The 14,778-nt window shown below is 37.5% G+C and overlaps 1 protein-coding gene across 1 annotated transcript; it reads right to left on the bottom strand.

Annotated features, from left to right (window-relative positions):
- Positions 1–3,642: 3,642 nt before the first annotated feature.
- LOC145820871 (uncharacterized) lies at positions 3,643–6,171 on the bottom strand. Its single transcript, XM_082917511.1, has 2 exons — positions 5,781–6,171; positions 3,643–3,662 (listed from the first exon to the last, which is right to left on the bottom strand). Exons 1-2 carry the CDS (start codon positions 6,169–6,171, stop codon positions 3,643–3,645), a joined length of 411 nt encoding a protein of 136 aa, XP_082773637.1.
- Between the last annotated feature and the right edge of the window lie 8,607 nt (positions 6,172–14,778).

A 14,778-nucleotide genomic window follows, 5' to 3' on the forward strand; every position in this document is an offset into this window, starting at 1 on the left:
TCTTTGGCCATCATGCATCGAAATACGTGATTAATAGCTCGAGAGTCGAATACTACACTCCTTTGAGTCTCAAACATAATAAGAGGTGTAGGTGCACAACATTTTCTTGCAAATGTATTGCCATGCCCTTGTTTGTCCTCTGCTGCAGCAAAAGGAGCAGCCTGCAGGAAGAGATGGCCGATCGGCTATCTTCAGTGCCGATTGGCTAACAATTTTTGGCCGATGGACTAAAAATTGGTCGATGACCCTTTTCCCTTGGCCAATGGCCATATCCTTTGGCTGATGGCCTCTCAGGATGTCCATGAGGTAGTTCAGAAGCATCACAGGAATTTCACAGTTTTCAGAGGAGCATAAGTGTGCAAACAGAGGCAACATGGGGCATGGCAACGGATTTCCGAGTGAAGCCGATCGAGCATGCATTTGTCCCTCCTCTTGAGGCCGCTTTAACTGTTTTTGTAACTTAATTAATTTGCTTAATTAGTTAAGATTTTTATAATAATTAATTAGCTAGGGTAGTTGATTAATTAGTTGGTTTGCATTATTTATTTGGACCCTCCGTCGAGAGGGCGAACTTTGTAATAAGTGTGCATGCGTGTGTGAATGTCTTCCAACCCCACGTCTTTCTCCCTTTTACTTACCGGCTTTCAATGGTTAGTTTTAGGTCATGTTTCAATTAGCATTCTTATGCTTGCATGTTTGCATCCATTCATCTATATCGCATGCACCGGGCTCGGCGCATCATACTAACTGCATTGTGTTTCAAATCCTACTTGAATACATGATTATCAAGTTGCATCTTATATGCCATCTTAGAATAGCCGAGCCTATTTTTAGTTGCATTTTGCATGTGTTGCATTAGCCATCTTAACATAAACTAGGATCATGCATGATTTCTAACTAGTTGTTGTTTTGGCTCGGAGTACACTGTAAGTGTTATGCTTTAGCATCTTGCATGAGTGTGAGTGTTGCCATGATAGCATGTTTGCCATGAGACTAACTGCTTAAGTGTTTAACTTCCTGAATGCCTGTGGGTGAAGGTTGGGTTGCTTGAATTGAAACAATTCAACAAAATGTGTGTTTTTAAGCCCACTTGAGAGTGGAAAAATCATGTTTTCTTAAGCCCGCTTGAGGATGACAAATCCACGTCTTAGCCTACTAGCGAGTAGCACCTTCAAACCATTTTCAAACAAGCAAACATGAGATGTTTTGTTCCAACTTCAGCGATCTAGTCTATACTTGTGTGTTGTGCGCATCACATAGTAATTCTAGGCTAATAACCGGAATAAGAACGCATGTGTTTTTCAAAAATAAAATATCATGTTAGTAAAGGCCGATCTTTGATCGGGCGAGCGGGGGTGCTCATTGCATGACCTTTCGTTCTCGTACCTAAGTTCCCGAGCTGAGGCAATTTTGGTGATGACGGACACATGGCCTTAGGCACGAGTCAGGGTTTCCTAAATTTTTCAAAATAAAACATTTAGGTGACGACTCTGTATCTGGCAAAGTAGTCCATGTTTGGCACTTCTTTATAAAAATCAGTTTTCCAAAACGATTTGCTGGATTTAAACTCTTTGATGATTTATCGGTCTTGCATTGCACTTTTCGAGATTAGATTCAGAACCATGACATTGAGGCCGAACTGTAGCAGCCTAATGAACGAAAACGGATTTCGCGCCAAATCTCGCGCGCGGAACCCGGGACGTTCGAGCACGTCTACAATATACTGTTTCTATTGTCTCATGGGGTATATATGTTTTGGGGTATCTAGGTATATATTTTTCTTACATGATGATGGTAGGGGTAGTTGGGATATATAGTTGAATTGTGCATACTCATTGTGGTTTTTTGCAGATTGAACATCCTACTAGACATATTCTTTTTGCATGATGATACAGTTTCATACTATTTTCCTGTGATAATATAGTTTTGATTTGCTATGTCTTATAATATATATATTTATATATATTTTGATTTTGAATAACTACTCTATCTATTCCCATGGTGTTGGTTTTCTATTTTTGCAGTTGTTTGGTCTAGGTTGTTTTGTTAGCTGAGTTGGTTGTGTTGCGTAGGTTGGTTGTTTTTGTTAGCGCGTATGTTTTCTAGGAAACTGTTAGAATATTTTGTCCGTGAATTGACAAATGGAGAGATTATTAGGTCCTTTAGTCTTGTCAATCCCATGAACAAACATGTTTATCGAGTTGTAATTTTCCTAAGAATTTTGTCTTGCTCGCTCGAGCGACGGAGTCCTCGCTCGAGCGAAGATGTTATGCTCCTAGAAGTTGTTTTGTCTGCAAAAGTTCTGAAAAGAAGAATTGTACGCTCGAGCGAAGGAAGCTTGGCTTGAGCGACGGCACTTAAGGAAAACACGTGTATTTGGTTCCTCGCTCCAGCGAGAAAGTCCTCGCTCAAGCGAGGCTCAAGCGACCGTCACAGACTCTGTTTTCTATAAATACTTGTTTAAGCTTGTTCTAGGGTTACATTTTTCTAGATCCTCTTTACGAGTTTTAGGTTTTTCTTTTGGGGATATTTTTCTGATTTTCCTTGATGTTTCATTGAGTTTGAACTCATGTTCTTATAAGCACACATCAAGGAGTTTATTTGATCTTCTTTGAGAGTATTCTTCTTTGGTGGAATCCGAAGATTCAAGCACAGAGTAATCAAAGGAGTTTGATGCTGTGTGCAGTCGTTGATTCGACAATAGATGTTGTCGATTCAACATCAATCAACTCAATTCCGAGACGAAGGTTACTGTGAAAGATATATAGAAGATTTGAAGACAAATTGGAACCGTTCGGGTAATTTGTTTGGTATCTTTGTAATCTTTCTTTCTTCAGTAGTGGATTGATTTGTGGCGCGCCCATGGTTTTTTTATCACAATTGAAGGTGATTCAATTGTGGTTTTTCTACGTAAAAATTGTTTGTGTCGATTTATTATTTTCTGAAACAACAATCTAAATCACTTTCGTACGTGCTTGATGATTTAGATTGTGAGTTTTAATTGATTGGGAATTGAAACAATTTAATCTTGATCTAATCACGAATCATTTAGGTTTTTCATGTATGAATATATACCTTTTATACATTAACATCCCCCCTCAAACTCATGGAGGATTAACATATTGAGTTTAGAGAGAGAAACTAAAACATGAAATAAAACTAAATAAAATAAAAGGCAAATAGATTGCAAAATCCGAACGGGAGCACAAGGGCGCTTGAAATAGATCAGAGAGTCGAAAAACAGTTTATGGTCGTGTCAGACCATTGGTCACGACCCAAATCCGCTCCTATAGATTTAGCGTCATGATCGGCCAGTAATCATAGATTACCTACGGCCTACATTCAAATAAACTTTAAAAAAAAAAAATACGGGGCTTAGCGGAAGTCAAAAAGGTTATAAAATTCATTCATTGAGCCGTGCATATATGAGGAGAACAAACATGTTAGGCAAGGCTTCATTTCAAGTTACATCAAATATGAGTACAATTCATGTCTTACAAACATACAACCCCAACTATGCACAAATACAAAACCATAAATCCACACAAAAAGGGTTTGACAAGCATGGCTCTACGCAAGCTTGACTACTTCACTTGGAAGCTCCACAAAGGCTGACCCGGGTAAACTCGAGGCTATCTAATTCTAATGCTCCATTTGCCCACCTACAATTACATATATAAATAAATAGTGAGCTAAAGCCCAATGAGTAATAACAGAATAAAGAGATTAAATGAATGAAATTCGACAATAGTACAAAAATATGTCTCACAGTTCCGTAATGAATCTTATATCATTTCTAGGGGAGGCATTCGCCATAATAGATCGAATTCATAACAAAACATTTTGATTAGCCATAAAAGCATCTCTTTGTAGTAACAAAAGCCATTAATACTATTATTGGTGGTACATCCATGAAGTGACAATTTCATTCCAATGATGACATATCATACTAGCCATGGTATTGTTACCCTCAGGTAAGGGCCTAGCCATGGTACTATTACCCCCAGGCAAGGGCCTATAGCCATGGTATTGTTACCCCCAAACAAGGGCCTATAGCCATGGTATTGTTACCCCCAGGTAGGGGCCTATATTCAATGGATGCCATAATATCGTTTCAAAACAGAACTTCATTCATTAAAGGACATACATTTCAACAAGCCATGCTATCAATTTTCAAATCATTTTAAGAATTCATTCAATCAATCACATATCCATTTTGATGGCAATAACATTTTCGAAAGTAAAGATAATTTGAACATATCTTTATAAGGTTATTACTCACAGTGGTTTACGGTGACACTCAGCCTCGATGTCCACCTAAACGAAGCACATAACACAATACAAATGAGATTCCATTTCATTCCAATTCAATTCTCTTTATGCGTTTCCAACTTATTGTATGATTAATGGAGTCCAAATGGTGCCTAAGAATGCTTGGAGTGGCATGGGGATGCAAATATGCACTTAGAAGAGTTGGTAAAATTTTGCTGGAAACAGGGTCTCCACTCGAGCATGACTTCCTTCACTCGAGCGGGGGTCCAAAAACAAGGGTGGTCGCTCGAGCGTAACTTTCGTCGCTCGAGCAGTTTGCAAAAGTACTGGATACATGAATTTCCCCCTCGATGGTCAGTCGAGCGGAAGACTGAGAAAAGGTGTCCCACTCGAGTGCCACTTCAGTCGCTCGAGCGGATAGTAAAATTTTAAAAATTTCTGGGAGCTCGAATTCTACGCTCAAGTGTAGACTCCCTCGCTCGAGCGGATATCACGAATTCTAGAATTTCCAGAACTGTGTTTGAGGTTCAAACTTGATATCCAAAGTCTCAAATCTTCGGTTTTTGGTACAAAAACATAGAGAATCGTTATGTAACATGAAAACACTTCCAATTGAATCCATTTATTCAAAATCATGGCAATTCTCAACCATTTATTTCAATTCCAAGTTGTAAAATAATGTTTAATTCAAATTGGATGCATATTCCTTCAAAACATGTTCAAAATATGATCAAGTGACATGAGAAGCATGAAAACATGTAGGATTCTCCAAAATAAGCTATAAATGTTCCATGCATGTAGGATCTTCATGAATTCAAACTCAAATTATGCATGCATGTGTGTAATTCAACTCCAATTCACCCCATTCATAACAACTCATGCTCACCTTTTCCAAATTCAACCTAATGATCCTATAACTCCATGAACTTAGTTTCTACAGGGTTCAATTCTAAGAATTTAGGATGAATCTCATACCTATTGTGTGAATCCAAGTGTGTTATAACTCTAACCCTTCAATCTTCCACAATTCTCTACAATCTCTTCTTCCTCTCTCTAAGTGCTGAGTTCAACTCTTCCCTCGCTCTCAAATCTCAGCCCAAGAGTGTATAAAATGAGTTCAACGCTTAAATTGAGCCTTATATAAGATGTGATTAAGTTAGCCTAATTAAATGTGGTTAGGATTAGTGAATTAGGCTTAGCTCTAACTAATTCAATCAGTTTACTCTATTTATTTTGATCCAAATCAAATTTCAATTGAAGTCACCATAAAATTCTAGATATTCCAATTAGCCTATTGGGCTAGTCAGTTTCAGCTTCAGAAGTCATCTAGGCTTTAAACAAATATTCCATATATCAACAGATAATTATAGAATTAAACACTTAATCACACAATCAAGCACATAATCATGCAATTAAACTTATTTAAATTATATAATGTGCTAGTTTGGAGGTCAGGGTCATCACAGTCTCTCCCCCGTAAAAAGTTTGGTCCTCCAAACTTAAGTTACCTTCAGATGTAAACAAATGCGGATATTGTTGCCGCATCTCTTCCTCTTTCTCCCAAGTGGCCTCTTTCCCATAATGTTCTCCCCACTCGACCTTCACCACAGGGATAGTTTCGTTCCTCAATTGCTTCACTTGCCGATCAATGATTTGCACAGGCCATTCTTCATACACCATATCCTCATCTAGAGCAATCCAGTGGTAATCAATCACATGGAACGGATCTCTAAGATACCCCTGAAGCATGGATAGATGGAAAACATTATGCACCTGTTCCATTCCTGGTGGCAAGGCAATACGATAAGCAGCAGGACCCAACCTCTCAAGAATAAGAAACGGTCCAATGTAGCAAGGAGTCAATTTTTCCTTTTTACCAAATCTCATATGCCCTTTCATTGGGGTCACCTTGTTGAATACATGATCTCCCACCTCGTGCTCTAAGTCCCTTATTCGTTGATCGGCATAGCTTTTCTGTCGGCTCTGTGCAATTTTGAGCCTTTACTGGATGATTTTGATCTTCTCAGTTGTTTCTTGCACCAGTTCAGTTCCATAAATAGTTCTATCTCCAACCTCTGTCTAACAAACTGGCGATCTACATTTTTTGCCATATAGTGCCTCATATGGTGCCATACTGATACTCGCGTGGAAACTCTTATTATAAGCAAATTCGGCCAATGGCAAATAAGTTTCCCAACTTCCCTGAAAATCCAATACACACATACGGAGCATGTCTTCTAAGGTTTGAATAGTTCTCTCGGTTTGCCCATCGGTTTACGGATGAAATGTTGTACTAAATCTCAATTCTGTTCCCATTGCCTCCTGCAAACTATGCCAAAATCTAGAAACAAATTTAGGATCCCTATCTGATATAATAGACACTGGAGCCCCATGCAATTGAATAATCTCATCAATGTAGATAGTAGCAAGTCTATAAGTAGTAAATGAAGTCTTTACAACGAGAAAGTGAGCAGATTTAGTCAATCTATCCACTATAACCCAAATAGAGTTCATACCTCTAGGTGTCTGAGGTAGGCCAACAACAAAGTCCATGGTGATATGTTCCCATTTCCATTCCGGAATAGGAAGAGACTGAAGCAGACCTGCTGGTCTCTGATGTTCTGCTTTTACCTGCTGACGTTGTAAGAATCTAGAGTTAAAGTCAGCGATCTCCCTTTTCATGTTGGGCCACTAATACACTAACTTCAAATCTTGGTACATTTTGGTGTTTCCTGGATGCATAGTAAACATTGACTTGTGAGCTTCCTCCAAAATTTTCCTTTTCAAATCTATGTCATTCGGGACACATAATCTCCCTTGATATTTCAACATGGAATCTTCAATTATGAACCCCGATTTAGGCTTGGTGTCAAGTTCATCACAAATTTTCTTCAAAAACTCATCATCCAACTATTTCTATTTGATTTCTTCAATAATAGCGGGTTGGGCAAACATTGTGCCCATCAAGCCATTTTGTTCAAAAGGCACCACTTCAATTTCGAGTTTTTCAAACTCCAGCAGTAGCTCTCGTTGATCTGTGAGTAAACAGGCAAAATTCCCCACATTCTTTCTACTAAGTGCATCTGTTACAGTATTAGCTTTGCCCCGGATGATAGTGAATCTGCAAGTCATAATCTTTGATTAATTCAAGCCATCACCTTTGACGCATGTTCAACTCTTTCTGTGTGAAAAAGTATTTCAAACTCTTATGATCTGTATATACTTCACATTTGACCCCATACAAATAGTGTTGGTATATTTTTAATGCAAACACAACAGTAGCAAGTTCCAAGTCATGTGTAGAATAGTTCTTCTCGTGTGGTCTCAACTGTCGAGAGGCATTTGCAACAACCTTGCCATTCTGCGTTAAAATACAACCCAAGCCCTTATAGGATGTATCACTAAAAATCACAAAATTTTCAGTACCTGAGGGAATAGTAAGGATTGGGGTTGTAGTCAGTCTTGTCTTCAACTCTTGAAAAATTGTTTCTCTGTGATCCGTCCACTCAAATAGCTCCCATTTTCGAGTCAACTGAGTAAATGGCACAACAATTCTTGAAAAGTCATTAACGAATCTTCGGTAATATCCTGCAAATCCTATAAAACTACAAACTTCTGATACATTAATTGGGGTAGGCCAGTTAATAATGGCTTCAATTTTATAAGGATCCACAGATATATACCATCCTTATTAATAATGTGCCCCAAAAATGCAATTTTATCAAGCCAAAATTCACACTTTTTAAATTTCCCATACAACTGTTTCTCTCTAAGTGTTTGAAGAGCCAGTTTCAAATGTCGTTCATGCTCATCTTTACTTTTCGAATAGATCAAGATGTCATTAATGAATACAATAACAAAGTCATCTAAGAAAGGTTTGAAAATTCTGTTCATTAAATCCATAAATGCTTTGGGCGCATTTGTAACCCCAAATGGCATGACTAAAAACTCATAATGTCCATACCTGGTTCGAAAGGCAGTTTTTCAACATCCTCGGCTTTTACCTTCAATTGATGATATCCCAATCTTAAATCAATTTTTGAAAATATCTGTGCCTCCTACAACTAGTCAAACAGGCCATCAATACGTGGTAAAGGGTATTTATTTTTCACTATTACCTTGTTGAGCTCTCGGTAATCAATGCACAATCGGAGAGTGTCTTCTTTCTTTTTAACAAAAAATACCAATACGCCCCATGGGGATGTACTTGGTCTGATAAACCCCTTATCAAGCAATTCCTGCAACTGAATTTTCAATTCTTTCATTTCAATAGTAGACATACGGTAGTGCGTTTTAGAAATTGGTCGAGTTCCCGGTATTACATCAATTATGAATTCAATTTCTTTATCAACAAGTTGGCCAGGTAATTCGTTCGGAAACACATCAGGAAAATCTCTCACCACTAGTATACTGTCTAGAGTAATGTATATTGTTGGTTCGGTTATTACACTACACAGATACCCTTGACAACCCTTTCTCATTGGTTTCCGGGCTTTCATAGCAGATATAAGGTATGGTGGCGAGACTACTCCCTTTCCCTCAAAATAAAATTCATCTTGCCCGGGAAGTCGGAATATTACTCGTTTTGAGGCACAATCAATAGTTGCATAGTATTTAGTTAGCCAATCCATACCAAAACAACATCAAAATGTCCCATATCTAAAGGTATTAATCAGCATACAAAGTAGCATTCCCAAGAAATAGTTCACATGCAATAAACACAATTGAACATAGCATGGATCCCCCACAGGTGATGCAACACATAGCATATAATTCAATGTTTCCATAGGTCTATCCAAAGTTTCAGCAAAAGCCATAGAAATAAACGAATGTGTAGACCCGAAATCAATTAAAGTATAAGCAGGTTTACCACAAATGGAGATTGTACTTGACACCACTGCCTCAGTATTTTGAGTATCCCCCGGAATCAGTGCAAAAACCCTTCCTTGTGTTTGTTCATTTCTTGTGGTGGGTGATGCTGCAGCTGGTTTCGTTGTGGGAGTTGACCCAATTGAGCTTGTGGCACATCTGTTGCCACCCTGACGTGGTTAAGTGCAATCCTTGGCAATGCGCCCAAACTTCCCACAGTGATAACAAGCCTTGTTGCACGGTAGCATACACCTCTATGTTTCTTTCCACAAGTAGTACAAGCTGATGTTGATTCACCACTTTGGCTTGAACCCGTATTACCAAAATTCCCCGACTTGAACTTCTTGTTTGATGACGTAGTTCCCTTACTAAAATTTTGTTTTCTGCCTTTCCATTCAAAGTTTTGTTTACGGCTGGCCACATTTCTTTCCGCTATTAGTGCCCTATCAAGTACCTCCACGTATGTCGATAATTTGAGTACATTGATTTTATCCAAAATTGGATCACGTAACCCTTCTTCAAACTGTCTAGCCTTTTTATAATCTGTGTCTACCATGTGGGATGCAAAGCGAGCTAATTCTGTAAATTGAGCCTCATATTCAGCAATTGACTTATTTCCCTTCTTGAGTTCCATGAATTTAGCTATTTTTCTATCCCGCACACATTGTGGAAAATATTTTTCATAGAAAATTTCCAGAAAATGGGTCCAAGTGACATCCTTATTATCGTTTCGAACCAACATCCACCAACACCTTGCGTCATCTTCCAATGTGAATTTAGCTAGATGCACCTTCTGGGCTTCGGTACACGGAAACACCTCAAACAATTTTTCAATCCCCAAAACCCAAGCTTCGGCCTTCAATGGTTCAATTCCCCCATGAAACACCGGTGGCTTCATCTTCTTAAATTCTCTAGTCAAGGCAACAATGCAAGTTTTCGGCTGACACCCTAGAGCTGGAGGTGGTACAGGCATTTGAGGTGGGGGAGGTGGTTGTTGTTGTTGTCGCTGGCATTGCTGTTGTTGTCTTATGGCTTCAGCCATGTCATGCTTCATTCGTTCCATTCTATCCAATCTTGAGGAGGTTGCCTCCTCTAATTCATTACCTATAGTTCTCACCATTTTCTATATGAAATTTTGTACTATCACAAACACAATATGCATATACACACATAGTCATGCAGGCAATTGCATATATAATCACGAGGTTATTTCATCCAACATATCAAATGCACATGAATGCATTCCTGAAGTTTCTTCTAGACTCTCTATAGCTCAATGATATATTCCGTGCTCTGATACCACTCTGTCACGACCCAAACCCGCCCCTATAGGTTCAGCGTCATGATCGGCCAGTAATCATAGATTACCTACGGCCTCCATACATATAAACTTTTAAAAAAAAAAATACGGGGCTTAGCGGAAGTCAAAAAGGTTATAAAATTCATCCATTGAGCCGTGCATATATGAGGAGAACAAACATGTTAGGCAAGGCTTCGTTTCAAGTTACATCAAACATGAGTACAATTCATGTCTTACAAAAATACAACCCCAACTATGCACAAATACAAAACCATAAATCCACACAAAAGAGGTTTGACAAGCATGGCTCTACGCAAGCCTGACTACTTCACTTGGAAGCTCCACAAAGGCTGACCCGAGTAAACTCCCAATGAGTAATAACAGAATAAAGAGGTTAAATGAATGAAGTTCGACAATAGTACAAAAACATGTCTCACAGTTCCGTAATGAATCTTAAATCATTTTCAGGGGAGGCATTCGCCATAATAGATCGAATTCATAACAAAACATTTTGATTGGCCATAAAAGCATCTCTTTGTAGTAACAAAAGCCATTAATACTATTATTGGTGGTACATCCATGAAGTGACAATTTCATTCCAATGTGACATATCATACTTGCCATGGTATTGTTACCCCCAGGCAAGGGCCTATAGCCATGGTATTGTTACCTCCAGGAAAGGGCCTATAGCCATGGTACTATTACCCCCAGGCAAGGGCCTATAGCCATGGTATTGTTACCCCCAGGCAGGGGCTATATTCAATGGATGCCACAATATCATTTCAAAGAACTTCATTCATTAAAGGACATACATTTCAACAAGCCATGCTATCAATTTTCAAATCATTTTAAGAATTCATTCAATCAATCACATGTCCATTTTGATGGCAATAACATTTTTGAAAGTAAAGATAATTTGAACATATCTTTAGAAGGTTATTACTCACAGTGCTTTGCGGTGACACTCAGCCTCAACGTCCACCTAAGCAAAGCACATAACACAGTACAAATGAGCTTCCATTTCATTCCAATTCAATTCTCTTTATGCGTTTCCAACTTATTGTATGATTAATGGAGTCCAAATGGTGCCTAAGAATGCTTGGAGTGGCATGGGGATACAAATATGCACTTAGAAGAGTTGGTAAAATTTTGCTGGAAATAGGGTCTTCGCTCTAGCGTGACTTCCTTCACTCGAGCGGGGGTCCAAAAACAAGGGTGGTCGCTTGAGCTTAACTTCCGTCGCTCGAGCGATCTGCAAAAGTACTGGATACATGAATTTTTCGCTTGATAGTCGCTCGAGCAGAAGACTAATAAAAGGGGTCCTCGCTCGAGCACCACTTCAATCGCTCGAGTGGACTGTAAAATTTTAAAAACTTCTAGGAGCTCGAATTCCACACTCGAGCGTAGACTCCCTCGCTCGAGTGGACATCACGAATTCTAGAATTTCCAGAACTGTGTTTGAGGTTCAAACTTGATATCCAAAGTCTCAAATCTTTGGTTTTTGGTACAAAAACATGGAGAATCATTATGTAACATGAAAACACTTTCAATTGAATCCATTTATTCAAAATCATGGCAATTCTCAACCATTTATTTCAATTCCAAGTTGTAAAATAATGTTTAATTCAAATTGGATGCATATTCCTTCAAAACATGTTCAAAATATGATCAAGTGACATGAGAAGCATGAAAACATGTAGGATTCTCCAAAATAAGCTATAAATGTGCCATGCATGTAGGATCTTCATGAATTCAAACTCAAATTATGCATGCATGTGTGTAATTCAACTCCAATTCACCCCATTCATAACAACTCATGCTCACCCTTTCCAAATTCAACCTAATGATCCTATAACTCCATGAACTTAGTTTCTACATGGTTCAATTATAAGAATTTAGGATAAATCTCATACCTATTGTGTGTTCCAAGTGTGTTGTAGCTCCAACCCTTCAATCTTCCACAATTCTCTACAATCTCTTCTTCCTCTCTCTAAGTGTTGTGTTCAACTCTTCCCTCTCTCTCAAATCTCAGCCCAAGAGTGTATAAAATGAGTTCAACGCTTAAATTGAGCCTTATATAAGATGTGATTAAGTTAGCCTAATTAAATGTGGTTAGGATTAGTGAATTAGGCTTAACTCTAACTAATTCAATCAGTTTACTCTATTTATTTTGATCCAAATCAAATTTCAATTGTAGTCACCATAAAATTCTAAATATTCCAATTAGCCTATTGGGCTAGTCAGTTTCAGCTTCTGAAGTCATCTAGGCTTTCAATTCTTGACTCTAAATTGTCGATTTAAACAAATATTCCATATATCAACAGATAATTATAGAATTAAACACTTAATCACACAATCAAGCACATAATCATGCAGTTAAACTTATTTAAATTATATAATGTGTTATTTTGGAGGTCAAGGTCGTCACACCATTGTAGGAACTGTCTGAAACTAATGCAAAGACAATTTAAGGTCATGTCGGACTATTGGAGAAACTGACTGGAACTAATGTCGAGACAGTTTAAGGTCATGTCAGACTGTTGTAAAGACTGGATGTTGAACCAACAAGTGTGGCACACACATAACTTATGACGTGGTGCTAAACGATGATGGCAACAGATGACTGAGTGCGCCAGGGAATGAGTTTGGTGGTGCACTAGAGGAAGCGGCTTGGATTATGTGCCAAAGGAGGCGGCTAGGTGGTTTGTATAGGTATAACTATGTTCATCATGATATAGGTATAATAAATACCCCCCTCCCCCCTCAAACTCAAATAAGTTTGAAAATAGAAACCAATTTGAAGTGAAGCAGAGGGAAAAGAGAGTGGATAAAAAAATAGATATTACGAGTAAAAAACAAAAAATATATATATGTGTGTATATATATGATGGAGATATTTGGGGTAAGAATAAACCAGCAGATAAAGGAAGAGATCACCACGAAGCGATACTGACAAGAAAATATGACAGCGGAATAGGTTGAGATCCGACGGGAGGCCAAGGTAAGGTGGCCGCCCACCGATAAAGCGAAATTACTAGGTACTTAACCTAACTCTGATACTATGTTAGAATAGTAGAGACAAAAAGAAAGAAAAAAAAATATGTATTGTATTTAATGAATTGTATTGAATATATTGTCCTATACAATAGAAGGCCTGTATATATAGGCTGAAAAAGAGTATCTTAGTAGAAATCTAACTATAAGAAAGAGTATTCTATAAGAGATCTAACTATGATAATACTTAATATATTTAGAAAATCAATACCTAATATATATAAAAATATATACATTAACAATTGTGAACTCAAAACGAGGTCTGAGGTCTTCGTAATAGAATATTGAAGAATAGAGGATAGTATAGTAGTATGGATGAGATTGTTCACCTAACAAATTTTTTTTTTGACATTTTTGGTGCGCTAAAGGTTAAGCCGCCTCTGTCACTATCCATATTTGAACTTAGCAATTTGTTAACTTGCTGGCCTCATCAACAAGCAAATGGATTTCCCACGAGCAATAATGTGTTAGTTTAGCTGCTGATGTTACCAAATTAACACGTTTTCACAAAATAGTATGGACTTAGTTCACAATGGAAATTAGGCTATTGAATTATTGTCATAGAGAAAATTCATATACAACGGGGAGAGAGAGAGAGAGAGAGTGCATGTACTTGACTAGGAAGTACGAAAAAAAAAAAAATCTTAATTTTTAAAAAATTGAAACCAAATCGTACATCCAAAAGTTAAGTTATAATGTAGAGAAAGTGACATTTTAACAAGATGTTAACTTACTGCAAGTTGGTGTTTTGTATTGTAGCTAAATTTTGAATTGCACTATATTTGAGATGTAAATGAACTCTGCAATTTTTGAGAAACAGAAGCAAAAAATAAAATAACATTAAAATCTTGTTGAGTAGGTGCTACCAACAAAACAAACAAAAGCACCTGTCTAAGCCAGTATGCTATAAGAAATTGTTAATACAAACAAAATTAGACTAGCATTCTACTACTTAGGGCTATTTTGAAAAGTGGGTTTTAACCCACTTCCCTCTCTCACAAAAAAATTAAAAAAAAAATTAAAAAATAATTTTTAACCATTTTTTCAAAATACTCCTTATTTGAAATATAAAAATACTACATCACATGTGTGAATTCTACATCTCATTTCATTTCATAGTAACGTCAATGTTTGAATATAAACTTTTGTGTTATTTAACTTTTTTTCCATCCATTTGAAAAAAATTGGCATTAGTGGATTGCATAAGTTCAATTGTATGATGGGTTTTCTTTTTTTTTTTTTCCCTTTTTTTTGGTGATCCAAGAATAAGGGAGAAGTTTAAA

Source organism: Camellia sinensis, chromosome 1 (assembly GCF_055761805.1).
Source record: "Camellia sinensis isolate YWXY chromosome 1, ASM5576180v1, whole genome shotgun sequence".
NCBI classification, from domain to species: domain Eukaryota; kingdom Viridiplantae; phylum Streptophyta; class Magnoliopsida; order Ericales; family Theaceae; genus Camellia; species Camellia sinensis.